This window comes from Zonotrichia albicollis, chromosome W (assembly GCF_047830755.1).
Source record: "Zonotrichia albicollis isolate bZonAlb1 chromosome W, bZonAlb1.hap1, whole genome shotgun sequence".
Classification (NCBI taxonomy): Eukaryota; Metazoa; Chordata; class Aves; order Passeriformes; family Passerellidae; genus Zonotrichia; species Zonotrichia albicollis.
In genome coordinates, this window is record NC_133859.1 from 7,012,488 (window position 1) to 7,031,726 (window position 19,239).

General features: G+C 41.6%; 1 protein-coding gene and 3 non-coding genes across 6 annotated transcripts; all 4 read left to right on the plus strand.

Annotated features, from left to right (window-relative positions):
• Positions 1-7,842: 7,842 nt before the first annotated feature.
• On the plus strand, positions 7,843-11,658 carry LOC141726924 (large ribosomal subunit protein uL22-like). 3 transcript variants are annotated; one of them, XM_074532018.1, is made up of 7 exons: positions 7,843-7,965; positions 8,350-8,402; positions 8,493-8,533; positions 9,662-9,796; positions 10,207-10,305; positions 10,936-11,127; positions 11,563-11,658. In XM_074532018.1, exons 2-7 carry the CDS (start codon positions 8,363-8,365, stop codon positions 11,608-11,610), a joined length of 555 nt encoding a protein of 184 aa, XP_074388119.1. In that variant the 5' UTR covers positions 7,843-7,965; positions 8,350-8,362; the 3' UTR covers positions 11,611-11,658. The 3 variants fall into 3 exon arrangements, with proteins under 3 accessions (XP_074388119.1, XP_074388120.1, XP_074388121.1); XM_074532019.1 differs by having other exon boundaries at positions 7,954-8,089; XM_074532020.1 differs by having other exon boundaries at positions 7,964-8,063.
• Positions 8,182-8,250, plus strand: LOC141726988 (small nucleolar RNA SNORD58). Its single transcript, XR_012577961.1, has one exon. It is a non-coding gene; the product is annotated as a small nucleolar RNA SNORD58 (small nucleolar RNA).
• On the plus strand, positions 10,649-10,718 carry LOC141726986 (small nucleolar RNA SNORD58). Its single transcript, XR_012577959.1, has one exon. It is a non-coding gene; the product is annotated as a small nucleolar RNA SNORD58 (small nucleolar RNA).
• LOC141726987 (small nucleolar RNA SNORD58) lies at positions 11,213-11,284 on the plus strand. The gene has a single exon (XR_012577960.1). It is a non-coding gene; the product is annotated as a small nucleolar RNA SNORD58 (small nucleolar RNA).
• Positions 11,659-19,239: the final 7,581 nt, after the last annotated feature.

The following is a 19,239-nucleotide window of genomic DNA, read 5'->3' on the forward strand; positions in this document are numbered from 1 at the left end:
CCAATTCACCTACTGAACAGACTGATTAGGCTACAGGCAGTGGTAGAAATAGTCTCAAACCACACCTCAGAAGCTCTTGAATTGTTAAGCCAGCAGCATTCTCAAGTGCAGGCTTTCGTGTACCAAAACAGAGTAGCATTAGACTATTTGTTGGCCAAAGAAGGGGGAGTGTGTGGAAAATTTAATGAGTCCGAGTGCTGCATTGAGATTGAGGATTATGGAGAAACCATCAGAGGTTTAGCAGCAGAGATCAAAAAGGTGGCTCGTGTCCCAGTCCAAAAATGGAATTCCATCTTGCAGGCAACTTGGTGGGACCGACTATTCGATGGGGCCTGGTGAAAAAAGATAATATTTTTGTGATGTGTTCAGTAACCGGGGTCAAATTCCTACCGTATCTAATATCTTGCTTTATTAGGCTGACACACTCCATGGTACAGGGCATGCAAATAGCGGCCATGCCAATGGACCCGGAGCTGGCTTCCAAAAATAGCAAGATAACCAAAATCATGAACATGGGGGAAGGTGAACAGGAAAGTAAGGCCACTGAAGTCTTAGCGAAATTTGAAAAAAAAAAATCAAAGGTGATGGAAACATTTACAAATTATACCAAGGGGACCCACAAGGAGAACAGGACACAGAAAGGGTCTGAAAAGTCCCCCCTCTTCTTGTAGGAACCCCCAAGAGGTGAAGGGTAGATTTAGCTAAAATTTAGATAATAGATATAAGGGTTGTAGTGGGAAGCATGAATTAATGTGTTTATATAGAAGGGGAGGGACTCTAATATATGTTATAAAGTAATTCATGCTTAAGGGGAAAATGTATAAAATGAAAATGGTAAAAAGACTCCAACATCCAACGAGCCTCTGACCACGAGCAACCTGGAGACAGATTACTACATTGGAATTACAAAACTTCTGCTGGCAGCAGGAGAACAATGCCTCGTTTACTAATAAAAGACATGGCTGGCACGGAGATGGGCTTCCTCAGGAGCCATCAAGGAACACCCAAGGGTGATCATTGCTTGGTAGATATAATCAATCAAGATAACCAAAGTCACCAAGGAACATACATCTGAATACACTACTTCCCCTGACATGATAAGCGCCTGCCACTACTCAGGAAACAGCAATTGTCCAGCCCTGCACAGGGAAAGAAACCTTCATACATATGCGGGGTTACAAAAGAAATTGGGGCATCTCTGCCTCAGGCATAAAAAACTGCATAAAACAGCCCTGCTGGAAATGGCATTCATGAACAGAGGGATATCCGATGAGATGGAGGTCAGATCTCAGTTCATCCAGCGCCGGTCCCAGGCTCAACGCTGTCTCTTTGACTGTGGTTTTTGAGGACTGCATTTTAGTCACGAAAATAAAATCTTTCACATTTATTAATTTGGATTTCTGGCTGATCATTTATAATAGGTTGATGGACAGAACTTTGGGAGGGGTTAAAGGGTTAAAAAGGGAAAACCTCTATTGTGAGGGGGCTGAGCACATGGCGGGAAAAATCCTTTACTCCCAGCGTCGTAACCTTTTTCTCTATTCAGTCTCCTGTTGCATTTTTGATAAGGTTTAATAAACCTTCCTAAACTATGAAAAGTGAGTAGCTATTTCTCACAGTATGCATTCCCCCCGAAAACACATCCGGTGTGTTTTCCTCCCCATATAATTCAGTATTTAATAGTCTTATTAAATCCCAAAAGAGCCTCCATGGTTTTATAACTTTTATTGCATTTTCATCACCTTTGGATGCTGCTGGCAGGATAATTTTACCCGTATGTTTCCAGATATTAAAGTGAAAAGCAGTGTCTTTAGTTAATTTAAATCCATAACATTCCGACCAGTTAATTAATACCGATAATGCTTTTTCATCATAATCTATATCCCATGCCATAAAAGAATCCTTCCATACCTTCAAAATGGGGGTTTCCTGCTTAAAGATGAGATTTTCCATGTCTCCCGTGGGGTTTTTCTTCTATTTTCAACTTCTCCAGTTTCCTTTCCACACGGCCCTTTGGCTGTGATTTTCTGCAAACTGTTGCAAAGCTTAATTCCTGCAGTCTTTGCTGCAGCTTCTGGGCTCTTTCAAGCCTCTTCCTTTTCCAGATTTTCTGGTTTCTCTTCCACACAGCCCTTTAGCTGTGATTTTCTGCAATCTTTGTCACAAGAGTTAGCTCCTGCAGCCTTTGCTGCCTATATCCAGGGTCTTTCTGGCCTCTTGATTTGTCAGCTTTTCACTCTGTCTCTCTCCGCAATTTCCATGGGTCCTTGGACTGGTTGTCCTCACATCAGGGGGTCATCACGTATTACATTAATAATTCCTGTGATGTTTGTATGTCTGAGACATGACACACGACAAACTCCTGTTGGTCATCAGCAAACAACACGATTTATTGTCCAGGGCTTTCTTTGATAGCCCATTCAAAACTCCCAGGTCGAGACAGGTCATTGGTCTATCCATGTGCCCCCAGACCCTGATCCAATAAAGATGCCTGCATCCTAGGTGAGTTCCCATTGGCTGTGAGTTTCTGTCAGTCATCCCAGAGGCTGGTTCATGGAGCTGAGCTGGACTGCTTATTATAACTTGATTAATGCTAATGCAACAGTCCAGCATCATTTTGTGTCTGCTATTACAGCCCTTGGAATACCTGTCTCCATAAAGACCAATAATGGGCCAGCCTATATATCTTTATACCCATTGTTACGTATACAATATTTATCATTTTTCCCCAATACCATCTATTCTTATAACTCGGTGTACTCTCAGTAATAACCAATCCAAAGGTGCCACCGTGGCCAAAGAAGATGGAGGAGAGGAGGAAGAAGAAGGAGGGCAGGACACACCCCAATTCCTCCATCTTACTCCTCTAAACCCCCCTGTACATAAATCCTAAACCCTGTTTCTCACCCTCTAATTAGCTAATCTTTTCACCCTTCACCCCGGTGAGGCCCTCTTATCTTCATAAAGGTGTCGTCTCCCGTGTAGGGTCAAAGTCCTGCCACCAGACACTTCTGGCAACATTCCAGGACTCCCGGGCCCCCCAAGGGTGGTCTCGGGGGCCCGGCATCCCAGGACTCAGATCCTGAGATCCCACACCTATACAACCAAATGGATGGCCAACTTTTTTCATTTGTGGAGGATGTGTCATGTCACGGGTATTCCACATTCCCCTACAGGTCAAGTCATTGTGGAATGGGCCCACAGCACTCTCAAGTCCGTGATGGTAAAACAAAAAAGAGGGAGTGTGGGAATGGGATATACCTCCCACAAAAGACTGCAGAAAGCCCTATATGTTGTCAATTTTTTGAATTGCCTTCAGAACAACCAAAATCCCATCCAACAACGTTTTGGTGAATCACAGGCTCACTTAGAAAAAGCTAAGGTACTTGTTAGGAATCTTGAAAGTGAAAAAAGGGAAGGCCCCTTCCCACTGATAACCTGGGGGTGAGGATATGCTTGTGTTTCCACCAATTCCAGAGCAAGATGGGTACCTGCAAGAGTAGTCCGACCAGCCTTGGATACCCCAGCTTCATAATAATCTTGTGGGGAAGATAAATCTTCTGAAGTCATGTTTCTAACTGATATTAATAAAGTTTTTAGGCAATTTTGTAGGTATTTTAGGGAAACCGTCTCAGTCAAGGCTTGAGGCTCCGGCCAAGCCCTAACCCTGGCTGACTGGGGATTATACCATCAGACCCAGGTGTTTCTGCCCTAAAAGTGTAATCAAGTCACTTTGACTTGCTAATCTGATCTTATAAAAGCTGGACCCCCTTTCAAGGTAAACTTGGAAGTCCTCCCCAGGAAAGGCTCTCTGAGTCTTCACTGTGAAATGGGACTCTCCAGCAATTGCAGAGTCTGGGTGATGGTAAAGTTTTTAGACAATTTTGTTTTTCAAGGTTCTATCTGTTTAATCACTGTCTCCATTCATGGGAAGGAGATGTGTGTGGTTACCAGTTATTGGGTGTTTTCATTTATCCCCTTATTCATAGGAAAGATACTGCTTTTGTGAGGAATTGAGCTTGTTTGGTTTAGACAGTGGGCCAAACATATTCTAATGTTAAAAGTGTTTTGTTTTATGATTCCTGTTTGAATAAAACATAAAAGAGGGTGTAGCAGGTAGGGCCTGGCGTTCGGAAGATCTCGTGATGTTACGGGAAGACAGGGCCCCTGCCCCCTTAGATAAGAAAATTAACATAGGAATGTAGCCCCCTGAACCAGATGCCAGTAACTTTCCACTTGCCCAGTAACTTTCCATTGCCTACTAACCATAGATGGTAAGGACAGACCCTCACCTGACGTAGAAGCCCCCTAGACTATAAAACCCCACGAGAAGAGAGAATAAAGGCCTTTGATCCTCCACCACGTTGGTGTCTGCATGTTTCTTAGGCCCGAGCGACCCTGGGGAAGGGGGTTGCCGTGCTGTCTCCCGAAACCAGGCCGCCTGCCTTGTATCAGAAGGCAACAAGAGGGAGTTGTAGGAAGAGGTGGGATGGAATTGAGCTGAAGGCTGTGGGATGCATCTGCAGAAGCACATGGCAACACAGAGAGGCTTGTCTCTGTCTGACATTGAGGGGGAAGGAGGTGTCATGCGGCAGACCCCTACAGAGAGAAGTCTGCTGGAAGCTGACTGACAGGTGAAGAGCACATGATCACCCCATAGAAGGACAATTAGAACATGTGTTGCTGATGTGGTAAAATGGGATAGGTCACATAGTGAGAATTACCATGTAAGGAAATACTGTGCACTAAAAAAGTGTATAAAACCAGCTTGTTTCTTTGAATAAACGATTCAGATTCCCTGCCAGTCTGAATCTGTGCCTCAGTCTCTCACACCTGCCCTGCCTGGCTGTGAGCCAACAGCATCCCTGCCAGCTGTGGCCATAACTACACCAAAGGGGAAAGTGCTTGACAGCCAACAGAAGGCTGTTATTTGGTTTCTGGGTTTTTCTGTTTGTTGTTGCTGTTGTTTGTTTGCCTTGTTATACATATACATTCTACACAAGAACGGTTATTCCTTTTCCCATATATTTGACTGAAAGCCCCGTAATTTTAAAGTTATAATTTGGAGGCAAGGGGGTTATATTTTCTATTCCAAGGGAGGTTCCAGCCTACCTTAGCAGACAGCTGTCTTTCAAACCAAGACAGGCTGGAACTGAGTTTTCTTTTTGGTTCCAGACCTGCCATGAAAACATAATCCTGGCCAGTCTAGGAGCTCACCTCTCACTCTGGACAGGAGGGATGGTCGTTGATTGTCACTTAGGATGACATTGGGCTTGGCAATTTCAATAGGACTGATAAAGCCACTTGTTTATTTACAACTAAAGCCACAAAAAGATTTAATTTGAGACAACAATCCTGTATCTGTATACTCCCTGCTGCCTGCTGGGCTCTTCCAGGGCAGGTTAAGGGATGCAGCCCCCTTCTAGCCCCAGGAGCACATCCAGAGAAGAGATTTGAAGCAGACACATTGCGGGCTGCTTTGCAGAAAACCTGCAGCAGGCAGGGTGGGAACATCTTTGCCATAGAATAGTCTCTAGCCTTGTGGTTAAGGAGAAGCTTTGAAACCTCTCAAGGGAAGAAAATTGAAAATGGGTCTCCTGTGTCTTGGTAGTGTGCTGTGGTCACCATGCTGTTGGGTTAAGATTGGCACTGTCCCTTTTTACCATGAGGAGATGGTAGAAACCTTTACTGCCCTTGATGCCTTTTTCTCTAGTTCTAGAAATATGAGCCAGACACAGGGTGATAAAAAGGGGTTAGCTTTATATAAGGATCCTTAGGTGCACAATTTGTCAGGTGGAAAATGCTGAAGATGCATACCTTGCATGCTACATGTAAAATTTTCATAGATTTTGCAAATTAGCATCTGAAAAGAGTCCCCAATTAGAAGCACACTCGGTGAAGTCATGCCCCCCAGCTCTAGCACCTTCTAAATCCTCTCCCCTCAGATGAGGATTAAACTCTGTTTATAAAAAAATATGTCTGAAGAGCTGCTCTCAGCCTTGGTTTCTAATGAGAAATGAAATAGCATAGAGATCCTGGAATTAGTTTTGTCTTTCTGCCTAGGAAAATACTGAAGCTAAGTTACAATAATAGGCTACAGAGAGAGAAATATATGTGTAAAGAATACAGAGAATATAGAAAGAAAAAAAAGGCAGAACTCAAGACGGCACCACCCTTGTGATGAGCCCTTTACAGAAGGATGCTACAGGCAGAAGCTTCAAGAACACAAAGTAGAGGAACAGTTCAGGTCTGAACAGCGTTGGATCTTTGCATTCAATGCCTGCTAAAAGACTGAGGTCTTCCTGGGCATGCACAGCACAGCCTGTGGAATTGAGATTCCAGTGGAATTAGGAGGTGTCTGCCTCCTACACAGCTTTCAGGAACATGATTTTGGACTTACATGCCTATATTTTCTGCTTAAGATACAAAAGTTCTTTTCTAGTCAGCTCATACAAGCTAAATATCCAAGGCAACTGGTGCACTAGGGGAATAATCCAGGTAAATCTCAAGAAGGGTGAATGCTCAGCTGACTCAATCCTCATCTCAGCACCAGATATGTGCTAGGCTGCCTCTGAGAGCAGTTGTTAACCTCCCAAAAAAGCTGAAAACATGCATCTCATTTCCTGATATCATCAGCAGAAGCTCCCACCTTTATGCTTCCTCCACTGCAAGCCCTCAGCAGCTGAGTGTAAACAGTTCCTTGTGTTGGGGAAGCAGAATTAAGTAACAAAAAATGTGCCATTTGCTTTGGACTTAATTGATGAACACAATGACCAGGTAAGAATTCCCTCCATCTGTCAACTACTTATGTTTCACACCTCTATTCCAGCTTTCTCTGAATGTTTTGTTGTTTCTGTGATCTGCTGCTAACAAGAAGCTGCATGTGAAGGTACTTCCCATGAAAAGGCCCCTATCCTCCACTGGCAGTACATGTAATTTGTAGAAAGCTTTCCCTTGAAAGCAAAGACACATTTTAAGGCAGATAAATAAGAGAGCTGCAGCCACAATTAGAGCTCTACAGTTTCCAGCCATGTAAATATTTGCCATAGTTCAGATATTTTCTTTTTTCCATCTGGGTGAAATTCTAGCTTCAGAGCTATGGGAGATTTTAGCCCTAAACAAAAGATTCAAAAATAGCCTCCTGCTCAAAGCATTTATACAGACAGTAAGGCATATTTCTAAACACAGAGTTAAATCCAGACTCTCGAGCCAGGGAGGTGCCTGGACTACTGGCTACTTGGGAAGTAATTTCCCTTTTTCTTCCCACTCTGTCAATTTTTTTCTTTATGAACCTTTTGCTGGAGCTGGGTTCCACTTTCAGGAAACGTTGTGGTTTTATTGAACCACTGCTTTGTCAGATTTCCCAGGCAGTTCTAATTGCAAACGCTGCCTAAAATGGAAAAAAAAAAAAAAAAAAAACCAAAAAAAAAAAAACCACCAAATCTTTTTACTTTAACAAGTAATTGAAATTTTTTTATAATGGTGCACTAAATACCAGTTTTGATTTATAAACATAAATCTCTTCGGTCTCGTCTCCTGGAAATCTGTTAAACGATATTCTTCACTATTCTTATCCTAAGCTGCCATCTAGCTGCAGCCCTTGGGCTTGCTCCTGAGTCTGGTTTCGGCTGATTTCTAATCTGCAAACAACAGTGACCTTGAGCTGAGAGTGAACAGACCGTGTGAACCGCGCACAGACACGAGAACGCTGGCTGATGCGCACGCATGTTTTACTTCCAAACCTCGGGCTCGCACATGGGCATATGCCGTCCTGACCGGTCCCTCACCCCTCCCGTCGCAGCGCCTTTACCGACAGTCTCTCCGAGTCTCTTCGCTCTGCGAGGCGCAGCGCAGCACCTCCGCGGCGCTCCCTGGCCGAAATTTCGCCAGGATTCTCGCGAGAGCAGGCGGCTCTAGATTCTCGCGACGCCTCCTACATTTCCTCTTCCCTGCCGCTGTCTGGAGGTGAGGACTTACGGCCGTTAGTGAGCCGTCTTAATCCGCCTCCATCCTGCTCAGGGCGCCCTGGAGAGGCGATGAGGGGGCGAGGTCTTGAAGTCTCGGTCTGCCTCAATATATTTGACCCTTGGTATTTGCAGGGCTGGCGCGGGGGAGGATCGGTAGGGGTTGGAGATAGTGAGCTTGGGGGTAGCTGTCTGGTGTGAGGTGGAGAGGCTATGGCAGTAGTGATGACTTTTTTAGGACATCTTTGGATTAAATTGTGATATGACAGTGTAATTCCTGAGCAGCTCCTGTAGTTAGTTATCGGCAGTAAGGTAAACAATCCAGGTTCTGCTTATCAGTGTTAGAAGGTTTGTTATGGGGGGGTTTAATTGCTTTTTTTTGCAGCTGAGATCCAAAAATGGTGCGCTACTCTCTGGATCCAGACAATCCCACGAAATGTGAGTTGTTTTCATGAATATTCGAGTAGAACTTGACCAAAGCAATTGAGATTTTAAATCTTGAAGTTCATCTTTTTTTTTCTTCTGCAGCATGCAAATCACGGGGATCCAACCTGCGAGTGCATTTCAAGGTAGGCAGTGTGTGCATAGTAAGAAATGCAATTTCATTTGGTTTTGGTTTGGTTTTGTTATATTTTGTTGGGCATTTTTTGGAGGAAGTGCCTCCTATTCTGTGTCATTACATGGTTACTTAAGGGTGGTGTAGTGTAGGTTATGGCCTATATTTGCTTTAGCTGCTTGTAATGGTTTTCATCCACAGGATCAAAAATAAGATAACATGTCCTAAAGAGTTTTCCCTCTAATACAGATAATAAAATACACTAGGAAAACAGTTACAGTGAATTTACCAGGAGGAATGGGGCTAGAGTGAGATGTGACATTTATTTCATTTGTCTTACTCTGCCTTTCCGGTTGTTTGGAAGGAACATTGGATTCACCTGCTTATGCTGCTGCTCAAGAAGTATGGCAGGGGAGGCATGCGATGTTTGGCATGAGGGCATAGGTCCCTCTGGAAAAAGTTTAGGTGTGGCAGTAAATCCAGGACACGTTTGAGTTAACCATGAAACCAAGCCTGAGCATATGCTTTTCTGCTCCATAGTGGTACATAATTCATGTGAAAAGATATTTCAGTTGTCTTGATTTGCTTTTTTACTATGATCAGGTAGGGTTATAGTTACTCTCTGACCTGCATTTAATGTCTTAAGCACTAATACTTCAATTTTTCTTTTGTTTCTCCCCTTTATAATTCACTTACAGAGATATTTAGATTGTTTCTATCTTGTGTTCTCATCACTTCCTCTGAGGTGCCATATCTGACATTTTAGTAGGAATTTATCCTTCAGGCTCCTGCTTCTTTGGATTAGTGATCAAGGAGGAGCTATGAAAAGTATAACTACTCAAATTTTTTTGTTGGTTGGAAAGATCTAGGCATTAGGTAAAAAACAATCAAGATGTGTTAGAGCTGCAAATTCAGTAATGGCAGTCACACCAAGGGTTAGAAAAGTAGGTAGCAAAAAAAAAAAGTGTTCTTAATTATTCTTCATTCTTAATTTAGGCGTGGAGCTTTTGTATGTGTGTGAGTGCTTCCTTTAAATTGAGTTTGTAGCAAAAATAATAGGATCCAGGACAGAGGAGTGGTTTTGCTCACATTGTAACTTGTACAGATGTGTTAACAACTTCACTGTACTCTATATTGCTAGAACACTCGAGAAACTGCCCAGGCCATCAAGGGCATGCACATCCGCAAGGCCACCAAGTACTTAAAGGACATCACCTTGAAGAAGCAATGTGTTCCCTTCCAGCGCTACAACGGGGGAGTTGGTAGATGCGCCCAGGTGAGGCTCAAGATAAAAATGTGAGAAGGATGCTGTGTCTGGTTAAGAGGAAAAGATGAATTTGAGATGGTATGGAGAATAGTGTGTCACTGTTGATTATAACTTTGTATTAAAATATAGAATCATAGGATGTTTTGGGTTGGAAGGGACCTTAAAGATCATCTAATTCCAGCCCCCCTGCCATGGGCAGGGGCACCTTCCACTAGACCAGGTTGCTCAAGAGGGAGAAAGGAGTTGCTTTTAATTCCAGTACAGCATTGCATCTACTTGCAGTGTCAAGTAATTGATCAAATTTAATTGTTTTGGTATGCAATCTTTATAGAAGGGGATGTAATGGCAAGTTAATGGTGCCTGAAGGGTAAATTGTATTGTACTGGGACAAAAAGGGATTAATTGTTGTCTTCTTCCAGGCCAAGCAGTGGGGCTGGACGCAGGGACGCTGGCCCAAGAAGAGTGCAGAGTTCTTGCTGCACATGCTCAAAAATGCAGAGAGCAATGCTGAGCTCAAGGTAGGCTGTGTCAGTATTAGTGAATGCAAAGTGTTGATGTTGTGCTGTGTGTCAGCACTCCTGAACTGGTTATCTCTGACATGGAAAGCCAGGTAATGCCTGCTTTGTCAATGAAACTGAATTGTATCAAGGTGTTGGTATACTCTTTGTTTGAATTAGGCTGTGTGCATTTTTCAAGTTAAAATGGGAGTAATAATTTTTCACTGGGAGATAGTTTGCATGTGGTTATCAACTGTTTAAGTGGTGTTTAGGTCTCCTAAAAACTACAAAACAAAGCAAAACGTGAACTCTTGGTCAGTTTGTATCTTTGTAATGTACTTAGTGCTTAATTTAGTAATTTTGATGGCAGTGGTGACTGTCTTAGGACACCTTTGGAGTAACTGTGAAATAATAATTGTCTCTTTCTGAGCCACTGGCATAATTTTAAATAAATTGTAATGTGTAGAGGGGAGGTCTGTTTTTCTGACTTTGGAGCTTGCTCAGTTCTGTGACACTGCAGAATTCAGGTGTTTTATTTGCCAGCAGTGGTATGTGTCTGGGGAGGGGGCATGATTATTCAGAATTTTGCTGTGGAGACTATTTATTTGAAGATAAAAAACAAATCACAAGTTTTATTCCTCTCCCTGCTAGGGTCTTGATGTGGATTCTCTGGTCATTGAGCACATCCAGGTCAACAAGGCTCCCAAAATGCGCCGACGCACCTACAGAGCACATGGTAGGATCAACCCCTACATGAGCTCCCCCTGCCACATCGAGATGATCCTCACTGAGAAGGAGCAGATCGTTCCCAAGCCAGAGGAGGAAGTTGCTCAAAAGAAAAAGGTAGAGCATCATACCCTTAAGTCCTCTTTAATGTCAGCAGCAGGAGAGCTGAGTGTTCATACTTGGCATTTTTCAGGCAGAAGGGTTGTTGCGATGACTATCTTAGAACACCTTTGGAATACCTATGAAAAAACCTACTAAGTTCTTTCTGAGCAACCTCAATATTTATTGTGAACACCACATGGATAACTGCAGAAAATGATTTTCAGGGGTTTATATAGTACAGGGAGTTTGTTCTTCCCTTCCTCAGTCCATGTGTGTGAAACTGGGATGTGCCGCAATAAAATTTAAATTGCGAGCCTGTAAGCAATGTAGTACTTGTAGGGAGAACAGTTCTCAGTACCTTCAAAAGATAACTGTAAATTTATTTGTAACATGTTTTGAGAAGGTGTTTTCTCATTTTGCCATTTTCTCATTTCTGTGTTTGTTTTTCAGATATCCCAGAAGAAGCTGAAGAAGCAAAAGCTAATGGCCCGGGATTAAATCTGCTCTGCCAGATGTACATAAATAAAATGAGAAAGTTTAGATTTATCCTGTGTGTTTCTCTGTTTTGGCTTCAGAAAGGTGCTGCTGTGGGACAGCCACAGGCAAGTGAGCACAGTAGTCAGGATGCTTGTTGTTGCAACGCTGGGGATGTTGTTGACTTACCGCTATTATTCATATATAAAGCGAGATAATTTGGAACACACGCAGGCATTCACTTTTCTTGCCCCACTGTCCTGGCCCGTTCGGGGCGCCTGATGGTGGCTGCAGCCGGAACGCGGTTGCTAGCGGCTACCGCCGGGCGCTAATGCGGCTCCTGGGGGCGGGGCGTCGGCCACATGACGCGAACGCCGCCTTCTCCTATTGGCCGCGAGTGAGTCGGAAGCGTGGGATTACTTCCGGTGTGGTAGAGGAAGCTGCGAGTGTTGGTAGAAGCGCTGGATTGGTGCCGACGGAGGTGAGTGTGGGGCGACCTCCCCAGGGCCCTTTCGTGATCTGCCGCTTCTCTATCTCGGCTGGGGTCTGCCCTTCTATGGGCCCAGAGCGGCTCCGTTAACCGGGAGCGGACGAACCCCGAAATGTGATAGCCTACGTTAAGGTGTGGAGCTCTTAGGTTTCAACACGTGTTTGAGTGGAACTTCACCGATTCGGAAAAATATTTGTGCTCCCGGCTTTAATTCAGCGGGAGAGGGAAACGCCACAGCAGGGGATTTTTTTGTTTTGGTTTTTTTTTTTTGGGGTTTTTTTTGGTGCGTTTTTGGTTTTTTTCTTGCTAATCAAGCAACAGAGCATCACCGAATCACAGAAGAAACTTGTAAACGGTATTTCACTCCATTAGAACAGGTGTTATACTTTCAATGGCTTGCTTTTACATCTGGCAGAGGTACGACTTATTTTTTGGTCTGAAATCTTCACAGAAACTGGCTGCAGAGACACGTACAGTTGGCTCAGAAGGCCAGTCTGGGGTGTTCCCTCCAGCCACGTTCTTTAGCTGGTGGACGAATTCACAAGATATTGCTGTAAATTTTGTATCTAGGAAGTTCTGTCAGAGAAAGTATCTGAATTATCTTTTTGAATCGTTTTAAAGGATTAACTCATTTGTGTTCTTTTGATTGAAGATTTCTCTCTGACTTCATAAAGTAGATCCTGTAAAACTATATTTGAAGCAGCCAAAGCTACACTCTGAAGTAGTCAACTGAAAATTGATATTTTGTTCTTCCACAGGGCTAAAAATCTTTAGGAAAGCTCAAAAAAAAGTTAAACTGATCCCAGATGAAGTGTGCACATCTGTCTTCATTCTCCATCTTGGAAAGCTTTTGTTTTGCTTCTTAATGTAAGAATTCAGATAGCAGCCTAGAAAGGTGGAATGTAAAGGGCAAAGTTGCTGCTGTGCAGCAGAGTGTATATATTGCTCAGCAGTGATATATATAATATAATACAATATATATTGCTCATCAGCACTGAGAGGGACATCTCTAATCCTACTTAACTGCTTCCTCTCCCAGTTGAACTTTTCTGCTCCTGTGCTTTGGTTTTCCCCTTTTTTTCATCACAGACTTTAGGCTCCTGTTTTTGAAGAGTTCCTCCTGGTTTGGGGAGAGAGGGAAGGATTAATTTTCTAATCATTTGTCCAGTTGTATGGGATTGGTGTGGGATCCTCTTGCACAGGAGGAAGTAACCCATGTTTTGCTTCTCTCAAACCTTGACTGGGATTCTCTTCCCCTCTCACTGACTTCCCCTTCAGTGATAGCCAGCCATTGGGTAGATTGGAGTCCTGCTGTCTAATTTCACCTTAAATAAAAAGGGAATATGAAAAGCAAACCTTTTGGACCCACTGTTATAATATAGTAAGAACTGGGCTAATATCTGCAGCTTGCTGCTTAAACTGTTTTTGTGTGGTTTAACCAAAAACCTTTATTTTCTGAATTTGTTTTTCAGAGTTGCAGCTGTAGAACTGATGAATTAATAGCAAGCTCTTTTTTTGTTAAAATATCAAGAATGTTTTCCTTGTTGAGAACTTTATAAAATTGAAACACACAGGATTTTTGAAACATTAACAGCTAGTCTATAATTTAAGAATCTTTTATGTTTGGATATCAACTAAAATCTTTCTTCATTATTTAAAGACCTTTTTTTTAGCTCATGGCATACAAACAGTCATCCTAAGTTATTTTGGGTTTTTTCCTCACCAGGTTTGTCACAGAACAAGAGGAAGCTATGGTGTGTATTCCTTGCATTGTCATTCCGGTCCTCCTCTGGGTCTACAAGAAATTCCTGGAACCCTATATCTATCCCATTATTGCACCTTTAATTAAGCATGTGTGGTCCAAGAAAGCTGTGCAAGAAACAATAGCCACAAAACAAGGTCAAGGAGGCAGCAGTGGAAATCCACAGGCACCTTCAGCCATGAAAAGAGATCAGGAAGATGAATCTGGAATTTATAAAGTAAGATTAATGCACTTAGCTAACCAGGGAAACTGCAGATAAAGTACCCAGCCATAGTTAAGTGGGAGCACAGCAAAAGAGTAAATTGTTGCATGTTTTTAGACATTTTTGTGGCTATTTTCTTAAGAGAGGGAGTTGCCGGTACTGAGCCAACTAGAAATATTTACTTCAAGACAGCTTCTGGTAGGTCTTGGAAAGATAGAAATTGCACCTGTTTTCTGAAACAGCTTAGTTAATTTTTTTTAATGACTGGCTGTTCTTTCAGAGAATAAAAAAGAGAAGAAAAAAGTTTAATAATTGTTACATTATACCAAATACATGAAGCAGAATTTAAAAAACCCCAAAATACACTCTTTAGCCACCTCTGCCTCTTGTAATGGAGGAAAATGTTTAGTGCATCTAAATTGTGCTTTTATTATTTTTCTCCTCTATCAAAATGCAAAGATTTATATATCTGGACTCTGCCCTCGTTCCCCTCCTGAAGTAATAACTATTTGTAAAGCTAAAGGGACACCAACACTTTGGTTTTTGCTGCAGATTTCATAGATCACTGGCCCTGCTTCTAAAAGTCATTTTCATCACCAGCTGTTACTGTTCGGGGTGTGAAGTCCTTTTTTAACATCCCATTTATCATGCTGTCTTTTATTTGCAGTTTGGAAGCAATGGTGTTGCAATTGGAATTGCCACAAAGAGGTACACAAAAGTTTGTGACAAGAAAATGGATTAAAAGAATTCAATCCTAAGGATTTTATTCCCTTGTGTCCAATATGAACTGGTGGTATTTCTCCTCTCGTGCTGAGACTTTTCTTCTTTGTGTGTTTTAGCTGAATAAAACCCCTTATCACTAAACGGCGGCTAGCACATTAATTTAAAATGTTTGAAAAATCAAGTTCTTCTATTTTCCTCACTGGAACTACTTTTCATCTATCATCTATTTGGTGTGATTGGAGTTTATGTTTAATAACTTATGAATAAATCTAACTTTGAAAGGTAAATGTATCTTAGCATCCTAATTTAATTAACTGCTAGTGTAGTCTTTCAGGCTTTCACCTTAAAAGCTATGGCAGTTCTTGACCTTGCTTAAGAATTATGGATTGCATTGTGGTGACAGAAGTGTCACATTTAAATTATGAAGAGTTTAGATTTTTCATGTCAAATCTGGGGATGAGCTAAAGGAGTTACGCTATATGTAAAATTAACTTACTAAAAGCTGAAAGTCTTGATATCATACTTCCATTAATAATTTTCCTGGAAATATTGTGCCCTTCTTTCCTGAAGCAAAGCAGCAGAGGCATGATGCAAGAGAATTGTTGCTTTATATTGTGTTGCAGTGGTTTAGAGTGTTGCAGACCTGTCTTTCATAAAAACCCCACCCTCCAACTTTAACATGCTTGAGGAATTTGAATTATAATAAACCAGGATTTTATTTAAAAATAAGTTGCGTCATAAAATTGTCCTTAGGCTTCTGAGCTATAAATATATAAAGTGGTAACAAAGTTTTTGAAAACCTGGAGACAGGCCCCAGGCAGGAGACCATAAAACTACTGACTTCATAATAAAGACCAGCTTTGCCTCCTCCTGAGAAGATGCATTCTGCTACTCACCTGCATTCCAGTTGTGAAACATTTTAAATGTCCCTGTGTTTAGTAAGGAATAAAAATTAATTCCCGCTTTGTCCTCTCTGCCAAAACAGAGTGCTCTTTAAAAGATTCAAAATCAAAACCATTTCAGTAGTTTTGGATTGTTATTTAAGATTTATTTTCCCTGAAATCCTACCTAAGATATGTATTAAAAGGCTATGCTATTTTCCCATTGTTTTTGATCTCTGTATCATTGGATATTTTGCCCACATTGTTGCAACAAATTGTACCTTTATCAATGAGAACTTCACCTGGTAAAAGGTAGGTGTAATCTTTGCTGGTGTGGATTGGGTTTTCTAAACCAATCAACCCCCATCTCACCCTAAACAATAAGTTCCTCTGCTACCACTAGTCTCACAGTTTATGCTCTAAATCTGAAAACTGGGAACTTTCTAAGGGTCTGGAATCACCTTGCAATGAGAAAGGAGTAAACTGCCTGAGAAAGTCACTCCCATGTATTTCAAATGGCTGTAGAAATGGAGATTGATGGCAAATGTGCAGCTGGAGAGAAATATGTGTTCTGACATTGTGAGGATATCTGAAAAGATTGTCCCTTCTGCTGTGCTTCCTGTCCCTGGGCAGGTAACCTCAGCTGCTGTTTTAAAATGTTGGGCATCTCATAAACAGGCCTAAATTTTAGAGTATGTTCACCCCTAACAGATGTGAGCACAACAAAAAGTAGAGCAAGAGATGTACCAGGGCTCCTTCAATTTGTAAATGTATGCAGTCATTTTAGAAAGTGTACATAATTCATTGAGTTATTTAGGATATTATTATACGAGGAAGTACAACAGACTAACATGGGAAAATAAAGTGTATAGTAAATTAGACTGTAGGGTGAACTCAGTTTCTAGCAGTGTGCCAGCCAGCACTGTAAACACCAGGCCTACTGAAAAGACTGCAAAAAGCAAACCAGGAAGATAATGTGAGTAAAATTATACCATTTTGTGCTTTCTGGAATGAGGTTTCAATACTTTTATCAGCTGCAGTCAAATTCTACCTTGAGTATTCTGCATCATGCAACTTTCTTGAATAAGATAATTCATTCGAAGTTCCGGCAGATTGGTGTTGCAACTCTTCTGTTCCTATTCTTTTCCAAAAATAGGTCAATAATCCTATTGTGTTGTGAATAGTAAAACAATCAGGTGACAGCAAAGGAACTGCCTGAGCCTGATCATCTGCTGGGATGCAAAGAAGTGGTCAAAGCCTTGTTTAAGAAAAATAAGTAGACAGAAATAAAAGAAATAATTACATGAGAAAATTGTCCTAGGGTGGCAATTTTCCACTTTTCTCCAAGGAAATTTTTTTCCGAACCAGTTGGGGGAAGAGGCCGTGTGGGTTTGCTTTCTGGGGGGGCCCCTTTTGGAGGTTTTCTCCCAAATTTTCCCTAAACCAGGACAAAAAATATATATCAAATAAATTGAATTTAACTGAGAAAATTCCCATATTTTTGTTACTCACTAAAACCAAGATTTACAAAAGGGCTTAGGCACATAATGATGTAGCAGCTTCATTTATACCAAAGACTTTTAGAAAATTGCAGAGTGTGATAAACGAATTGACCAAATTTAAGAACCGTACAATTATCTTTATTATTATGCAAGCAAGAATAAGCAAGGTTCAGCGCTGGGCAGCCAGGAGTCCCCGCTCCTCTTAGGCGCGCGCCTTTCCCCCTTTAAAGTTCGCTTTTTATTGCCCTTTTTCTCCGGATTCCTGGATGACGTGGTCTGTCTTCTGTGCTTGCTCCTCCGGTTGCTAGGGGGTCTTTTTCTGCCTTCTGGTGGTCGTGGGATGAAGGCCCCAAGTCTTCCTCTTTGGCCACTTTCCTTATAAGGCATATCTATAAGTCTAAATTCTACAAGCTAAGCAATTCTTGCAAGGTTAATAATTGTTACCATATGTGACGGTATCTAGTTACAGAGGGTCTCCTATATCTATGGGGTGGAATTTGCAAACCAAGCAATTCTAGCGAAGTTAGTAATTGTTACCAGATGTAGCTGTACCTAGTTACAGGGGGGGTTTGTAAACAAAGCAATTCCTACGAAGTTAAAGGTTTTACCATACGTGACTGCACATAGGTATCCTGCTAAACAAGAGCTATTTAGCTATTGTTTTATAATTTAAATTATTTAGCTATTAATGAACAAATGTATTGTTACTTATTACACAGAGTAGGCATCTTTAGAGCTCAAAGTACTTCTGCAAATCTAGTCCTAAGATCTTCAGCACTAAAGCTGTCTGGTTTTGTTTAAATACTATTGAGGAAGGATCAAAAAAATCAGTACTTGAAAATAGTTGAAAAATAATTCAAATCAACTAATTTTGAATATATTTTTTATGGGCAGGTCTAAATGTCATGGTACCTTCCATGTGTTGGTTTGCAAAGGTAGCTGGATGCCAAGGACCTAATTTAAATACAAGTTTTAGAAACTGCAAATATATGCAAAAAAATCTTAAAAGTTGAGAAAGTTTTATGTTGCTGATTGTCATAGGCCTGATTCTGAAAGCAAGGAATTGAACATGATCAGCACCTAAGGATGTCTAAACTAATAATGAATTCTGCACAAAATTATCTTCATTCAGATGTGTTCGTAGAACACATTTAAATTCTCACCACAAAGCTGATCTAATGACAGTGTCTTAGTTTAGAAAGACAGGTGTCTGCTAAGGAAGGCAGGAGCCTCTCCTGAAATGGAAAATATAAACCCCCTCCCTCCGAATTGCTATAAATTTTAAATTAAGGGGCTCTCAGGCAAAAATATGGGAGCAGCAATAGCAGTTCTTTATTAGGGAAGAAAGTTAAAAAGATAAAATAAACAATGCAGTAAACCAAAACAACACAGAGAGTCAGAACAAAATCTGACACCCTGTTGGTCAGGGTGTTGGGAGCAGTCCAATTGAATCGTGGCTGCAGTCCTCCTGGAGTGACAGATGTGGTTCTGTTGGAACAGGGATCCTGTAGAAAGGTGTAGTCTTCCTCTGAAGATCCAGTGGAAGAGGCAGCTGTTCCTCTGAGAAATCCAGTGGAGAAGCTGTTCTGGTGTTCCAGAATCTCAAGATTATATCTGGGTAGGAATGCTTGGCTCCTCCCTCTGGGTGGAGCATCTCACAATGGGATGCTATAGTTCCTATCAGTCATGCAGTGACATTTAATAGCCTATTAGCAGATGTCTCTCCCGAGGGAGGATTAGTTGTGGAAGAAATAGGGAAATCTGCCCAGTTAACAGAAGACAACTGCCATACAGATGGCAAATAAAATACAATTTGCTTGGCAATCCAGGACAGACAGTAGTACAATTTGTTGTTATTACTGAAATATAGCAATCACACCCCAGCCTTCTGGGAGCTTTTGGGCATACCGCTAAGGTTCAGTCCTTGGAGTCATTCCTTCTTGATCTCTGTACAATGCAGAATTTTATTGCTGAAAGAACAGTTGTTTCAGAGGCTGCAGGTAAAGGAAATGAAGAAAAAATTAATTTACACTTAGATTAACTAAATCTGCATTCAGTGAGAAGTAATTCTGTTGCATTAATCTACCTAAGAC

Coding starts and splice junctions, on each gene's coding strand:
- LOC141726924 (XM_074532018.1), top strand. CDS start 8,363: ATGGTGCGCTACTCTCTGGATCCAGACAATCCCACGAAAT. Junction 8,403..8,492: donor TCCAGACAATCCCACGAAAT/GTGAGTTGTTTT, acceptor TTTCTTCTGCAG/CATGCAAATCACGGGGATCC. Junction 11,128..11,562: donor AAGTTGCTCAAAAGAAAAAG/GTAGAGCATCAT, acceptor TTTGTTTTTCAG/ATATCCCAGAAGAAGCTGAA.